At 44.6% G+C, this 15,793-nt stretch overlaps 1 protein-coding gene across 1 annotated transcript in view; it reads left to right on the top strand.

Annotated features, from left to right (window-relative positions):
* The window catches only part of ZZEF1 (zinc finger ZZ-type and EF-hand domain containing 1), a 92,561-nt gene extending 89,028 nt beyond the window's left edge, over positions 1 to 3,533 (top strand). The window contains exon 55 of the mRNA XM_075904370.2: positions 362 to 3,533. Within this exon, the coding sequence (XP_075760485.2) occupies positions 362 to 436 (75 nt within the window). The 3' untranslated portion in view covers positions 437 to 3,533. The remainder of the gene's footprint in view (positions 1 to 361) is intronic.
* Positions 3,534 to 15,793: the final 12,260 nt, after the last annotated feature.

Here is a 15,793-nt window from a genome sequence, read left to right as displayed (position 1 = left end):
CTCATTCAATATGAAACTCCTCCATCTTAGTAAAACCCACTGTCCATTTAGAAGTGACACTGCAGTGGACTGCCTCGTGCATCCATATTAACTGACTTGTCTCTACAAAAGCAAAGATTTAGCAGATGGAGACATCTGGACAATCGGAAATGCAGTTGCTTTTTTGTTAAGCATCCAGAGCTTGTTGGATGCATGACAATTTACTTCATTGCCAGAACATAATCAGATGGATAGAGAACAGACTATTCCTATGTCTGTTAAACTCACACAACAGAGGGTGGCTTTTTAGAACTTAAAGTAATAATTACTCGACGGTGCTAATCTTCATGATGTTTCACTTATTTTTCTTCCTCCTCTCCAGGCCCTGAAAAACATAGCTGCTATCAGCCTTGCCATTAACTATCCAAATAAATCAACGAGTCTCTGGAATGTTTAATACTGGCTCATGGCCGGAGCGCATGGGATAGAATAGTTTGTCCATTGGAACCTTGGAACAAACTACTTCACTCCGTTCAGGAAAAGTTCCCTCAGCTTCAGCATATGGGTACTCTGCAGCCTTCCTCCTTTCCACTTCGATGTAGAATTTGTGAAAGTAAAAAACGCACTTCAAAGAAATAGCACATTTTGGAGTAACTCACATGTTACCTACAGTTACATATGCACATATTTTAGCATGTTAGAGTAAACAGAAAAGTATTTTTTTATTCAGAGAAAATGGGAGAAGATTTCTGAAGTATGAGAATGGGGAAGGGGCTTCTGTGTATACTTGCTCCCAGGAAAACTGAGTGATGATCACTGGTAAGGACGACTTGAAAAGTTTTACTGAACTGAAGCTGATGCCATCAACAGCATCCATTTTTCATTGGAAGTAAAATTGGTGAAGAAGAATCTTGTTGGTTTGTGTAAAAGTAGCCCACTCTTAAAACCCGCCAGCTTTCACTTTGCTTTGAAAGCCGCCCCACGTGGAGAAAAACCCGAGCAGTTAACTCATTACTGAATTTGAGGTTTTAAAACTATTGAGTGGTTCCAAGAGCAGTTAAGATTCCAATGACAGAGCATCCTTGAGAGGTGAAAGACTCCACTGGTCTTTTTTGGTTTGATTGATTGACTGATCTTACTCTACTTTGTCTTAAATATGTACGATGCATTATTCTGGTTTAGTACAGAAATCACAATGGCTGTCCTTGGAGTAGCTTTGGAAAGAGGTGGTATGAGAAGCTGAGGAACCTTGGCTGTGATGCCTAACTTTTATGTTTATCAAAGATGGCATTTTTCGAAGAAATTATTCATGCCATATTTTTTCTTAACTCTTTGCTACTGGTAACCCAGGAGCTCCTTCTGGTGAACATTGGGAAACCCTGATTCCCAGCATCAAGGGGTGATGGGAGTTAGTGATTAACCCAATTTATCTCATATAGCAATAACTGCATTACTCCTGCTGAATGTGGAATAAATAGCAGACCTCTGTGTTGAAATAAATTGGCTTTAATCTTGCCCAAATTTTCTGGTTATTTCCTTGCTGAAGAAGACTGCAAGGAGCTTTAAGGGTTGTGGGGCTATGTTTTGTATGAGCTAATTGCCTGATTGGTTTTGTTGAATATAAAATCTGCAAAACTTCTATTGTGCATAGATTTTTTTTTCCAGAATGAAACTATGAAGAAAGCACAGCCAGATGCATCAGTGGCAGAGACTGGAAAGGTGATCAAAATGGCATAATGACAATGACTGTGTTGGAACTGCGTGTCCTATTCACTGGTCTTAGTTGTCCAAAAAGGCCAGTGTAAAGCACTGTTGTGTGTGTATAGGAGCCCTGCATTTGGGAATAGTCTATGGACTGGTTCTCTTCCAACCACCTGGGACTGGGAGTGTCTCAAAGGTGATGCTATCTCCCTCTAGGAGGGAAATGTGCAATGTGCTTTAGTGCCCTCCCCCCCCCCCCTTTTTATTTTTATTTTTATTATTTTTTGGATGGTCATTGGTGCTGCAGCCTTGGAAATAGCTGGTTCAGTTGCCATTCCATTAAGTGAATGTAAGGCCAGTGCTGTTGTGGAGAGAAGTTTAAATTGGAAAGAGTACTCTGAGTGGAGGGGTTAAAAACTGAACCCCCTCCTTGGCACCAGAAGTTGTAATCACTATATTCAGGGTTTGGGATGGCTCTCTAAAAACAAATCCTAGGGTGTAGAAAGAACTTGTCCTCTGCCCAAATTTGGAAAGAGGCAGAGAAATGCGCACTCTGCTGAAAATTCCCCTGCAGCATAACATAATGAAAGTTAGTTCCCTCTTCCCTTCCGGGGTGAGACACTGTTGAATACTAAACGTAAGATTTACTTGTGGTGTACATTTAACTCCTAGATAAAGGAATTTGCAGTTGTATTGCTTTGGTTCCCTCTTCTCAATGATGCCTTTAAGCTTGGAATCAGACTGCAGGAGAAACTGAGAGTTTCTGTCATCTGATAGTCAGTTCTTCCTAGAGGGTCTGCATTGGAGATGGGGTTATTGCACCAAAACTTTGGTAATCTTTTAAAGTCCATGTTAATGAACAGTGTACATTGTATCAAAGGCTTAGATGAGCATTTTAAAACTGCTGCTCTGGAACAGTGCAGATTTCTTCCCTGCTGCCTCAAACGAGTCCCTGGATAAACAGTACACATATACAGTAGGTTGATGGTGCAGTATGTAAAGCATGTGATGTGCTGTTGAGATCTGCCTATGTTTATTTACAGAAGGTTTTTTCCTCTTTTTTTATGTCAGGGTTACAGACTGTACATAGATCCTTCATGCCATTTCCTCATTCTTAGTCTTATGTTGGACTGTATTTTTATTTTCTATATAACATGCATAAAGGCTTGAGAATGGTGCAGGAGTGGCCAAAGTTGCTTATTAGGCATACCACTTAATACTCTTACCAGTCAGCTATCTTCCTCTCAAAGGGCTGCAAGTGGCATTAGCTGCTAAATATTCTTTCCACCCACTAGATGGAAGTGAAGGACTGTCACCTGTGTTGACACTGAGTCCTTCACTGCCTTACATTTTGTTTGTTCATTGTGGGGTTTTATGGGGCAAGAAATATTGATTTCTCCCCCCCCCCCCAATCATGTAAAAAGGGGAGGAGGGGTAGTAAAATGAATTTAGTATTTATGACCAATAGCTCTTTGAAATCCTGCAGCAGTTCCAAGTGGATGCAGAAGATACTATGGAATAGTATAAAGCTGGCTGGAAAACAGGTATGCTGAAGGAAAAAATGTGCCTAATTTTAAAATATTGTGTTCTGAATCATATATGATGTATTTAAAACAAATCACATTGTTCCTAATGATACATGTGACTTGCTTTCATTAAATACTTTAAAAGATTTTAAATTTCTTTTCTTACGGGTTTACTAATTTGCAATTTTTATTGTTTGATTGTTCGAAATAGATCAGACCTTTAGATTTATTCTGATTGAGCTCAACATGTAACAAAGTTATAGATATGGGTAAAATATGCAAATGAAGAGAGATATTGTAAAAATTCTATAAAAAAGTACAACACTGTTTTTAGTTTTCTGTGTCTTCTTTCCCTTGCTGAATATTGAATTTGCAGCCAGAGCTAGATGTTTACTTTGCATACTAATCATTTAGAGACAGGATGACTAAGTAAACCTGTTTGTTCTTTTTAGGATTAGCTAGCTGATACCACACCTTGCCGCACAGCATCACATGACGGTTTGGCTTAGGCACCCATCCTGCATTTGGTTCCATGTGGATTGACCCCTGTGCTAATATAGAGGCTCATTTTTCCCCTTCCCCCTTGGAGGGGAGAGGTTTGGAAGGTGAATGTATGTGGTTCAAGTTGTAAGGTTGAGCCACAATTTTTCAAGGGGGTGGCTCACTCCTATACAGTTCCTGTACTAGAGTGAGTGTTCACTACATGGAGGTGCACTCTGTTGCCACAGCAGCTCCCATACTATAATGGAGAGGAAATTGCTGGCAAGGGTGATGCTTCCCACTGGTCCACTCAAGCTGCAGTTTGTTGGCTTTCTAAGCATGCTGCAAAGTCTATTTATTTACATAGGCTTTTTCCCAGTGGCTGGTTGGTGGGAACATAAGGGATTTTCTGTAGCGAGGGGTTTTCCCTTGAGCTGGAGTCTCCTCTGGCATTTGGCCAGACTATACAGTAATTTGCTTTCCCCTTTTGTACATGGCCAAAGAGAGTTGTAATAAGTGTGTTTACTGAGTACACATTGATAACCTGGACTGTAAGATGTGCTATGCTTGAGTGATCCTGTAAGGGCTACGAGAATCTAGGGCAGGGATGTTCCTCTCACATTATAGAGAGCCATATCAGATTGTAAAGTAGCTGGTTTCATTCATTTATTGTGGGGTGTGCTGCTTTTTCCAGTACTGCATCTTCTAAGAGCAGAAGTGAAAGTCAGTGGGTGCGCCCTGATGCGCTGCTCTGGCAAGAGCTGGCTGAGCTGCAGCAAGAGCCAGCAGGGAGCTATTTAAAGAGGTAGCAGGGCTCTGGGTTGCAATAGTACAACACCTGTAAGCAATTTTAAGTTACTTTCCTTGCTGTCTGAGTAAAATTCTATGGCGTGCTTAAAGCAAACTAAACAAATGCCATTGACCTTTCCTGCTTCCACCTCCATGTACCCCTGTCCCTATGTGCCCTTAAAGTTTGTTGCCACACTCCCTTGCAACTGACAGCATCCAAGCTGCTTCTCCCCCTTTAAGAAACTAAATCCCATTAATGTGTTATACTGACTTTTGAAGTCATGGCTGCAAAAAATTGCACTGTTAAACCAGTCCAAATCTGCATGCACATGCTTGTTTTGGTTTGGGTAATTTCTATAGATTTAACTTGTGTCCATTCCTAATAGGGATGTAATAGTATAGCTGATTAACTGATAAGCAAAAGCATATAGGTTAATTCTATAAACTACATGCATTCCCCTCTTCCCCCCCATCCCCCGTTGCCAGTAAATTTTTTTAGCAGGCTGGCCAGCAGCCCAGCTCAGTCCTGGCTTGCACTACGTCCAGGACCTACCCCCGCTGTGGCTCTTCATTTAAAGTATTAGGAACCAGGTGGGCAGGCAGCCTGGCTCAGTTCTGGCTCGTGCTGGGTCCGGGAGCTCAGACCCCTCTCCCTCTGGACAGCGGCTGCTCAGGGACTATAGAATAGTTGACTAACCAACAAGAATTCATGAGGTTAATCAAGTAACCGATATTTATCATCTCTAATTCCTAATCAATTGAAGCTCAGTCAAAGGGTGAGCACTGGTTTAACTAAAGTAGTTTAAAATGCCACTCAAAAGTGGGACAGTTCTGCCTGTGGACAAACCCATATAAACCCATATAAACTAGATGCTGCCAATAGTATTTCTAGCAAAATGGAGCCTCTTCTCCCTCTTTCCCCCCCCAATGTTTACCTATCTTCAATTTGTAAACATGGATTTTCAGGTTTCTAATGGAGCAGAAGCATTACATTTATTTCTGTAAATTCATTAAGTATCATTGCAGAAGCTAATGGAACAATACATGGGTGTGGAAACTTAGTTGCTTTCTGCAAAAGTGATGGAGTGTGTGGCTGCACATTACACATTAGCTTAAAGAACATTAGCAGTGAAATGCTGCATTTAAAATGTTTAATGTATGTAGGGAGAGTTTGGTTAAAAAAGGTCTGAGAATTGGTTCTGGGTTTGTAATCTAGGCTCTCCTGCTGATTAGGAGCCATTGCTTTTTGGTTAAGTCTACACTTAAAACATTAAAGCAAGAAAGAACGGGCATGACACCAGTGCTAGGAGAGAGTACAGCTCCCAGCTCTGGGAACCCATTTACAATATTTCTCTAACTCAAATAAATCGAGGTTTGTTTAAAGTTTGTGAAGTGCTTTGCACTCCTGGGTCACAGGTGCTATAAAAGGCAATGTATGTTCTTTGGTGATGAACGAACAGCCTCTGCAATATGAATCAAATATAAAGATCCATTGACGTGTTTTGAGCAACTTGCATGAAATTCTCATTGTAGACTTTGAGCCTAAATCTGCTCTCTTGTCATAACAGTATAAATCAGGAGTGACCCCACTTTAAGGCTACGTCTAGACTGCAAGCTTCTTTCAAAAGAGGCTTTTTTGAAAGATATTTTCAAAAAAGCCTCTTTCAAAAAAGAGCATCTAGACTATAACCAGTACTTTCGAAGAAGCACTGTTTGCATTCATTACATGGCGCCTTTTTTCAAAAGAGCACTTTCAAAAAAAGGCGTTCTTCCTCGTAAAACAAGATTGTCCACTATAGGAAAAAAAAGCCATGCTCTTTTGATTTACTTTCGAAAGAATGCGGAAGCAGTCTAGACGCAGGGAAGGTTTTTTTGAAAAAAGGCCACTTTTTTCTAAAAAACCCTGTAGACACCCCCTAACTGGCTAGAACTGCCCTTTTGTAAAACCTGGGCCCATCCACAATAGTTATCAAGCCCAATGTTCTGGTCCTAAATGTACTTTCTTTCGTATTTGCAATGAACAGTATATTTCATGTGGTGCTTTTCTGTGACCCAACTGAATTCATAGCACCTTGCTTGAAACACTGTTGCAAGTAGTGCCAGTTGTGTCTTCAGGTGACAACAGGTAAGTAATGCGCTCACATGAACCCCGAAACAGCACAAGCTTGGTTTTAGGCAAAAGTCTCTAAGTAAACCTTTTAAATAAAAACAAACAATGAAATGTTCCTGAAGAGCCGGGGTCTCAAACTCAATTTACCTTGGGACCAGTGCCAGTCCTCAAATCCTCCTGGCAGGTTCTGGGGGTGGTGCCATGCTTTCCTCCCCGCCTGCTACCCTGGGGCTTCTCGGCACCACCACCAGCAGTGCAGTAGGGCTAAAGCAGCTTCTGGGTGCTAGCTTCATGCTGCTGACAGCACATCCCTGTGGCCCAGTGCAGGCAGGCTGGGGCCAGAGTCAGAGGGGATTCCCCTACACTCGGTGGCAGGAGCCATGTGGAAGTGGAGAGACCCGAGAGATGGCAGCAGAGTGGAGCAGAGGCTACTGTGTTACTCTGCTTCCCCACAACGCCTGCCATCCTATTGAGTGTAAGGGGATACGATGGCCCCGGCTGACACCCCATGCCAGGCCCTCCAGTAATCCCAGACTATGCATCCCTTGGGGGAGGGGTTTGAGGGAAAGGGTGCAATACGGAGGCTGCTGGGGCAGTAACAGGAAGAGGAGCGGAGCAGGAGCTGGCTTGGTGGAACTGCCCAGAGACACACCCCCGCCCTCCCCAAGCTGCAGGGACGCATATACTGGCGGCCGTATTGTGGAACTACTCAGGCCACAGATGACCTGTGGGTAGTGAGTTTGAGACCCCTGCTGAACAGGATGTTTTTCAAAGTCACTCGGTTGACACCACCGAGTCATCAGTCTCATCTGGAAGGCAGATAACCATGTTTCTGTGATCTAAGCACTATCCTGGGAGAAGCTTTAGGCTGTACTCAGAATAGAGCAGAGATTTGAGCAGCTCTCTCTAAGCCAAATAGTTACTCTGCCTTATAAACAAGAAAGATGCCTCCAGTTAATAGGGAAGGAATGAAATGCCTCCAGTCCACATGGGGGACTGGACTCAATGACTTCTCAAAGTCCCTTCCAGTCCTAGTATTCTATGATATAGAAGGTTAAGGAAATGTGTGCTAAGAAAGGAATGAGCAGTTGTATGGGTTCAATCAGATCTCTTGGATAATAACTTTCCCTGTTTTGCCATTGTTCTGTTCTACTCGTGCTTTCTTTTCTCCAGCGCCAAAACCGAACTGCAACAATACAGGATTTCCCCACATGAGTGCATAGTGCTGCAGACAGCATAGAACACACAAAAGTTGGTCCCTTCTTTCCTTAAGACGTGAATCCTAATGTGTCCCAAAACACTATTCATATTGAATCCCCAAAGGGCTTTATAGGATTTAACATTTAAAGAGTGCACCCTGCTTCTTGATAAGAAGGCAGAACAGAAGGCATGTTTTGGTTTGTGGAACGCATGGAGGGAGGTGACAGAAGGGCTAATGTAAATGGCGATTGGAAAACAGCACATCTTCCCTAATTTTTAATGTGTATGATTCTAGCACAGTGATTCCTGCTGCCGCCCTTTTTCAGGACTAGTGTGCTCCTCTGAAAAACTCTTCAGTGATGAGCTTTCGTGGGCAAGACCCACTTCCTCAGATGAGCATCCGAGGAAGGATTACTTCATTGTTTTTTAAAGTTTTAAAGTTACAGACCGCTGCCCCCCTGAGTTTTCAGTGATGGTCTTAATGAGTAAAAATCCCTCTGCTCCCATCCAATTTCCCAGTGCCGCTTTTCTCCCCTGTTCTGTCTTATGGCTTACTTCACTCCTCCCATGATTTTTTGTTGTTGTTCCGTATGCCCGTCATATAGTCTGCTTCAGTATTTCTTTTAAGTTTTCAGTGCAAGTAAGAGGAAAGACTTAACCTGCATTGTGTGCAACCAGAGCACAAAGTGTTAGTAAATTGAAGGGTGACAAAATCTACTTGAAATATTTGTCAATAGTCCACAAAAGAGAAGGGACTAGACACCAAAAAGGTGGTTTGACATTTTGTAGAAGTGTCTTAATGCTCCTACAATGGAACCCTTTTAAAGTGATGTCATTTACCAACAAAGTAGCTTAAGTGCAGCTGTATTTTACACATTGCAGTATACTGCAGTAGATGTAGAGTTGATGCAATTTACTGTTTGAATTCTGATACCACAACATCCACAAACATGCAGTGTTCTATGTGTGCAGTGTAATACTTGGCTTCAAAACAAAAGGCTGACTTTATCTGCAAGAGGCAAGATACCAAGGACTAGCTTTAGAAGGACTTCTTTTCTACATATCTGGTGCCTAATGTGTCTCAGCTGGCACATGAATGAATTTGTAATGTATTTCATTGGGAGCTAGGCACCCAATTCCCTTAGTCTCTTTGAAAAGCCCAGTCATAGGATGCTCCTGCAATATAAATTAGAGCCTTCAGTGGCTGACTCATAGCAATAAAAGGCCTATTGCAGCCAAAGAAATAGGTGTAGAGGAGCTGCTGGCTACTTATTTATCTGGCATTCTCTCACAGGATGACCTGTGATGGTTGTAGAATGAATGCAGAAATGAAAACAAGCAAAAGGGACAGTGCAACCAAGTATGTTAACTCAGGCATTCTGGCCAAATTCCATGTTAAGTATCTTTCTGTCTACCTATCTTTCCCCTGCAATTTTAGGTGAATGGAGTAAACCTCATTGAACTACAAGGAGGGCTTAGTCTCTGAGGGTACATCTACACTGGGGTTCTATTTTGGGATACTTTGTATCCTGAAATAGTATTTTCTGCATCTTGGTAGCGTGCCAGTCATTTTGAAATGTAATCAAAATAACGGGTGTGCTATTCCGACGTCCCAGTAAACCTCCTTCCCTGATGATTAAGGGGCTTGTCGGACTAGCGGCCTATTTCGAAATAGACTGTCTTGAAATAGGGTACGCAGTTTGTGTAGCTGACATTGCGTCGCCTATTTGGAGCTAGTGCCACAGTGTAGATGCACCCTGAGGTGCCACAGAACTCCTCATTGTTTTTGCAGATTTCGAGGGGAGCCGTGTTGGTCAGTGACTCTCTGAACTACTCCAGAATGCCACTAAGTGCTATTTAAACTTAAAACAACAATGGTCCTATAGCACCTTAGAGACTAACAAAAAATATATAAATAGTATCATGAGCTTTGATGAGCACAACCCACTTCTTCAGATGACAAATATGAAGCAAGAGGCAAAGGGGTTGGATTATAATGCAGAAAAAGAGGGGAAGGAGAAAGCAAGCAAAAAAACCCTGTAAATTAGGGTGCTATTAAGCAGCTGTATGCTGCCCCAGGAGTGCCTGTATTTTAGGGCAGTGCGGTTTACATTTCAGGATGAAAAACTCTGTAAACCCAAAACATTACAAAAGGGTTCCATTAAGAATCCTTCTCCAGTAATATCATCAGTGCTGTCTACTCCTGGAACAGCCACTGTGTGTAACTTCTTGACCTCTGGTTCAGCAGTCCTCTGTTAATCCAAGCATTTAAGTGCCTGCTTAATTTTAGGTACATGCTTAATGCATGGCTTTATGCAAATACCTAAAGTTAATTAAATACTTTAGTGCTTGTCCTAGAAATGGACTTAACCATGTGATTAAATGGTTTTTTTAGCCTGTGCTGTGAGCAGGAATAGTCCTATATGAAAGGGCAGAGAACCACTGAATTCTTGAAATAGATCAAGACCTCTGATTTTATCAGAATGCTTAGGAATAGGTCATCTCTCTCGCTCTCATTTTCAGGATGTTCTGTTACATAAACTAGCAGCAGTAAAATTCTTATTAACCAAAAATATCAACTGAGCTAATTCTATTTTTCAGCTGTCTTTTTTTTTTTTTTTTTTTTTTTTTGGACACAAGGTAGATGAGGTAATATCTTTTATTGGACCAATTTCAATAAGGGAGAAGATTAGGAGGGGGAGCGGTGTTAGTCTGTAATGGAAAAAACTTAAAATAGTGAATAGTTCTGCAGCACCGTACAGACTAACAAAACGTGTAGATGGTACCATGAGCTTTCGTGGGCACAACCCACTTCTTCAGATGAAGAAGGGAGACATTTTTGAGCTTCACCAAGAGCTTCCTCAGGTCTGAAAAGGGAAACAAGCTTTACAAGGTGGGATGGGACTTATCGTTAAGCTTTAGGTGTTCACACATGTAGGAACAATGATGTGGACAATTAGCACCTCTACAGTCTTAGCATAGTGGGGAATTAGTAGGGTGTTGTGGCCAGACAGCCCGCCTCCATATTATCCATCTTATTTGCCTCTCTGAAGCACAGGGCAGAGAAGGAGCAATAATATCAGCATAGTCTATGCTGGCTCATCTGATCCTGAGAAGCTGAAACACAGATATGTGGATAGAGAGTAGCTAAGTCAATAAGCTGGCCTCGAGGCTGCGGCTGGCATCTATGTTGATTCGAACACACACAGTCCCAGGAAGAGGAATTTCCCACTGAGAAAACAATGTCCTGTACTTCAAAATTTAATCATCTCAAATCTCTCTTACAAGTGTAAATTAAGTTCACAACTCCCTTGTAAGAACTGGTCTCACAGCAGACAGACCAGCATCAATTGGCAATTAAGATAAGAAAGAGAAATACGTGACCCCATGATTATAAAAGATGGGCCCAGCACACACTCACTTTGAGTGTCATTCTACCCTCTACCTGCTGGTCGGGTTAGGTGTTTGACCTCCCGAGGTTCTATGGGGACGCCCACCTCGTATTTTCGTCTTTCCTAGGAATTGAGGGACCGGCCCTGGCCTGACATGCTGGAGTCGAGAGGCACAGAAGGGGGTAAAAATGGTACCTGGATGTGGTCCTCTGTCTTAAGTGTACACATAGCAAGAGTAAGCTGTTACTTGGTACCATTATTTCTATTTTTCTATCTTTATCTTCTTTGTAACCATTTTAAGACCTATATTTTGCTAATAGTTAAGAAATAGAACAATAGCCATTGCAACCATATGATTTATAAGCTTCCTCAATAAACCTGTAACTGTTTAAGCTTTAACCTGCCTCCTTCAGTTGCTGTAACAGAACCAAGCACAATTTAAAAGAACTTCAGCCGGTCTAAAGGGACAGTTATAGGAAGAGCTTGGGCGTTTGGATCTGTGTCACTCCCAGGTGACAGGACCCACTGGGGCATCTTTCAGTCTTTCCTCAAGGCTGCCCGCTGCGAAGGAATTATGAAATTCTAGCAGCTGAAATCTAAGATGTAATAAGCTCTTCCTATATAACGGGGCGTCTGTTGGCCTGCTGGCCACCCTCTGCGATGGGACCCCGGTCCTAGCAGTAAAGGCACGGACGTTAAACCTTTTCTCGGAAACATACACACACACACTGCCCTGACCGTCGGCTGACAGGTGTGTTACAAAGATGCATAAAACCCAGCTGCTTCTGTTAAGTCCATATGGATTTTACAGTGGGCACTGCTAGGTCCGCTGTGTAGCAGCTAATTTCCCCTCCCCGCTACACGGAGAGTGTCTCCTGCCAACAAAACGCTGTCCACACAAGTGCTTTTGTCAGCGAAACTTTTTTTCACCTGCCTGACTGCCAAACATTTTGCTGACCGAAAGCGCAAGTGGACTGGAGTCAAAGACTCAGGGTAACTGATGTTATTCTGAAATAACATAGCACTCCTCTACACTGCAAGCCTTTATTTCGAAATAATGTCGAGCTGGAGGAATTCTTACTCGGACTCAAAGTAACTCCCATTTCACGAGGAGTAAGGGAAGTCGAAGGAAGAGTGTTCTTTCTTCCACTTTCTGCTGTGTAGACCGTGCGATAAGTCAAATTAAGCTAATTTGACTTCACCGATGCAGTTGATGTGGCTGAAGTTCTGTAGCTTAATGTGACTTTAGCCCTGCTGTGTAGACATGCCTTCAGTATCCAGCAGCATTGCAGACTTAACATTCCCACGCTCATCCTTTCAGGATGTTTCCAAGCAGAACTTGAGGTTGTTTGGGGTTTTGTTTTTTGCTTTTCAGACTAGCACATCAGGCTTTTTCCATTTTCCTCTTTCAAATCTTTTGTGCCTGCCTCATCCCTGGAGTGCTCATATGTTCCTGATCCAGTTAAAGGGGACAGAGTATTCATGAATTAGAAGGACTGATGTGAGTTCATGATGAGAGCACTAGTAGGGGGATGGTACCAGTTATCACAGTGGTAGCCTACCAGGAGATGAGATCTAGAGCCTGGCAACTCTGACAGGTGATCCTGATTAGTTTGGCCAGGAGGTTATCAGGTGCTGGCACTTCAGATACCCCTCCTCCCCCCTTCCCCCCACTGCCAGGCTGCTTCTGCTCTCTGTGATGGAGCTACCCCCCAGGAGTTGCTTGCTTGCTGTGCAGGGTGGGAAAGGCAGAGAAAGGGGGTGTTGATACCAGTGTGTCCTCATCCTCCCCCCCCCACCCTTGTACCTCATCTCTACAGAGGCGGGGGGACATGGCAGGAGTTGGGATGGAGGCAACTGCTGCTATGGCTGGACACGCTCAGCGTACTTAAGAGAATGGGAATCTCTTGTCACTCACGAATGCGCTCGCCTCCCAACACACTAGCTGTTGTGCTTCTTTCAAAGTGTTGTTTTAGGGTTTTGACTGGTCTGCATTTCAGAGTTTTTTTTCTCTTGCACATAATTTAATTCTTTGAGAAGCGAGTTCTAAAATGCCCAACCTGTTGTGCCTAGAGTACAGGCAGTCCCCGGGTTACGTACAAGATAGGGACTGTAGGTTTGTTCTTAAGTTGAATCTGTATGTAAGTCGGAACTGGCATCCAGATTCAGCCGCTGAATCTGGACACCAGTTCTGACTTACATACAGATTCAACTTAAGAACCCCAGGCGTCCCCAAGTCAGCTGCTGCTGAAACTGATCAGCAGCTGATTCCAGGAAGCCCGGGGCAGAGCAACTCTGCCTCGGGCTTCCTGTAGTCAGCCGCTGGTCAGTTTCAGCAGCGGCTAACTTGGGGATGCCTGGGGCAGAGCAGCTGGGGTGCTGCTGGGTTGGTCCAATAGCGCGGCCAGTCCTCGGCGCTACTGGACCAACCCAGCAGCACCCCAGCTGCTCTGCCCCAGGCATCCTGATTCAGCCACTGCTGAAACTGATCAGCAGCGGCTGAATCAGGACTCCTGGGGCAGAGTAGCTGGGGTGCTGCCGGGTTGGTCCAGTAGCGCCAAGGAGCGGTGCTGCGGGACCAACCGGCAGCGCCCCACCTGCTCTACCACAGGCACCGGGCTTTGCTCCACATCTCCCTGGTCTGCTGGGGGGGGCACTAGCTGCGTCCCCCCCCAGCAGACCAGGGAGACGCTGAGCAAAGCCGCGCAGGACCCGGGGCCGGACCCGCGGCGCTTCCAGCTGATCTGGAAGCGGCCGCGGGTCCGGCCCGGGTCCTCCGCTGCTTTGCTCCGCATCTCCCTGGTCTGCTGGCTCCCGCAGCAGACCAGGGAGACGGGGAGCAGCTTTTCTCGCCCCGGAGGAGGCGGGTGGCGGGACCAGGCGTCCCGCCGCTCCAGTCCTCCGGGGCGAGAAAATCCCCATTTGTAACTGCGGATCCGACATAAGTCAGATCCGCGTAACTCGGGGACTGCCTGTAATTATCCCTTTGGTAGTTTAAAAAAAAATGTATCCTAGCTAGGCTTTTGGTTCCCACTGGTGGTGCACATAACACATTTTTTCCCCTCTAATTTTGTTCCATCCATGTGCAGAACACTGGCCAGGAGTCTCCTGCAGTTGGACTCGACTTCCTGGAGGCTTCTGTGGCCAAATTGAGAAATCAGCTGCTAATAGGTTGACAGCGCACCAGAGCTAAGGCAGTCTTCTTCGCAACTAAGAGCTGGATATATTCCCCATTTGGCCTGTTAGCACTCTGCTGGCTCTATATATTCCTAGAGAAACCTCATCCTTTGTGTGTTCTTGATGCAGTGGTAGTTTCTGGATGTCCACAGAGCTATCACTGGTGTTCTCAAAACAATGAATGCTAAACATGGGCAGGTATTCTGTACTATACTATGTATTATCACGGTAACTTGGTCCTTAGTAGATTTTGCGCTAGCTCGGGTGTATAGCTTCCTAGCTTGAGCATTTGATACTTTTATCTGGAAACTTTCTAAATTTTGACGCACAGACATTAGCTCAAGTGTGGCCATAGTTCTGTCAAGCCAGCTGAACGCCATGACTTGTTGGGGAAGAACATTGTGTCCTGCTGGAGAGACTGGGAACGCCTCTTCTCGGAACTTCAGTAAATGTGACACACAGGCTCAGTGCCGCGAGGAGGGTTTCCACCCACAGAGCGGCTGTCTGTGTGCCTGGGAGAGAAGGTTGCATACGTCTTGCCATTCGATCTGCCCTGGATTGTGGGAGCTACTTTCCACACACATTGGGAGGCAGAGAGAGACTTCTCCTTGCATTGCTCAGGAGTTCAAATGTGGTCTGCTTAATAAGAGACTTTGTGTTCATTGACTCACGAAGTAGCTTGGGGGCCTGCAAAGCTTCTGCAGTGTTTGTGTAGGAAATTGGACTAGGCAGCAATTGTTACTGTTGGCAACCTTCCTCCCCCCAAACTGGCCAGCACGCTGGGTACTCTGGGTCAGGAGCACTAGGTCTGTTGCAGCTGAATTCTCTTGTTCTCTTGGATAGTCCATGTATGTTTGGGTGCCCTGGGAGGCAACATGTGTGTGTCCGAGTGGGGAGGAGGGAGGAAGAGAGGGAGGCAGACAGCAGCTTGCAGAAAGTTATCAGCCCCCTTTATTCAACAACTTGCTAAGAAACGGACTGAGATGATCCCTCCAAGGTGCACTGAGCTGTGACTCCCAGGAGTCCTCCTCCAAACGGAGTCTCTGCTTTTCCCTGTCCAGGGTGATCTGATGTCTCCCCAAGACAGACGGGGAAGTGTCTCCTGAGCAGCTCCCACATCCCAGAGAAAAGCAGCAGAGTCTTCACCGCTCTTTGCTAGCCCCTGAGCCCAGCTTGTGGCCCTGTGGAGTGGAGAGGAAAGAGAAGTAGAGTTGCCAGGTGTCTGGTATTGGCCTTCTGGTATTGGTCTTCTCAAGACTGACTGTATCACACATGCTCAGCTGATTTGTTCAGGGAGCTGAAACGGCGCCGCATGGGCCTACCCACGCAGACTTGGGAAATACTGAGGAAATGGGACTGGACTTGGGAAGATGCTAGTGTGATACTCCTGATCGGAAATAGCCCGGAACACAGTTTTGAAAGGAGGGCAACCCGGGGAA

The sequence above is a fragment of the Pelodiscus sinensis genome, chromosome 21 (genome assembly GCF_052426305.1).
Source record: "Pelodiscus sinensis isolate ZL-2025 chromosome 21, ASM5242630v1, whole genome shotgun sequence".
Taxonomy (NCBI): domain Eukaryota; kingdom Metazoa; phylum Chordata; order Testudines; family Trionychidae; genus Pelodiscus; species Pelodiscus sinensis.
This window is presented reverse-complemented; position numbering and strand designations above follow the sequence as displayed.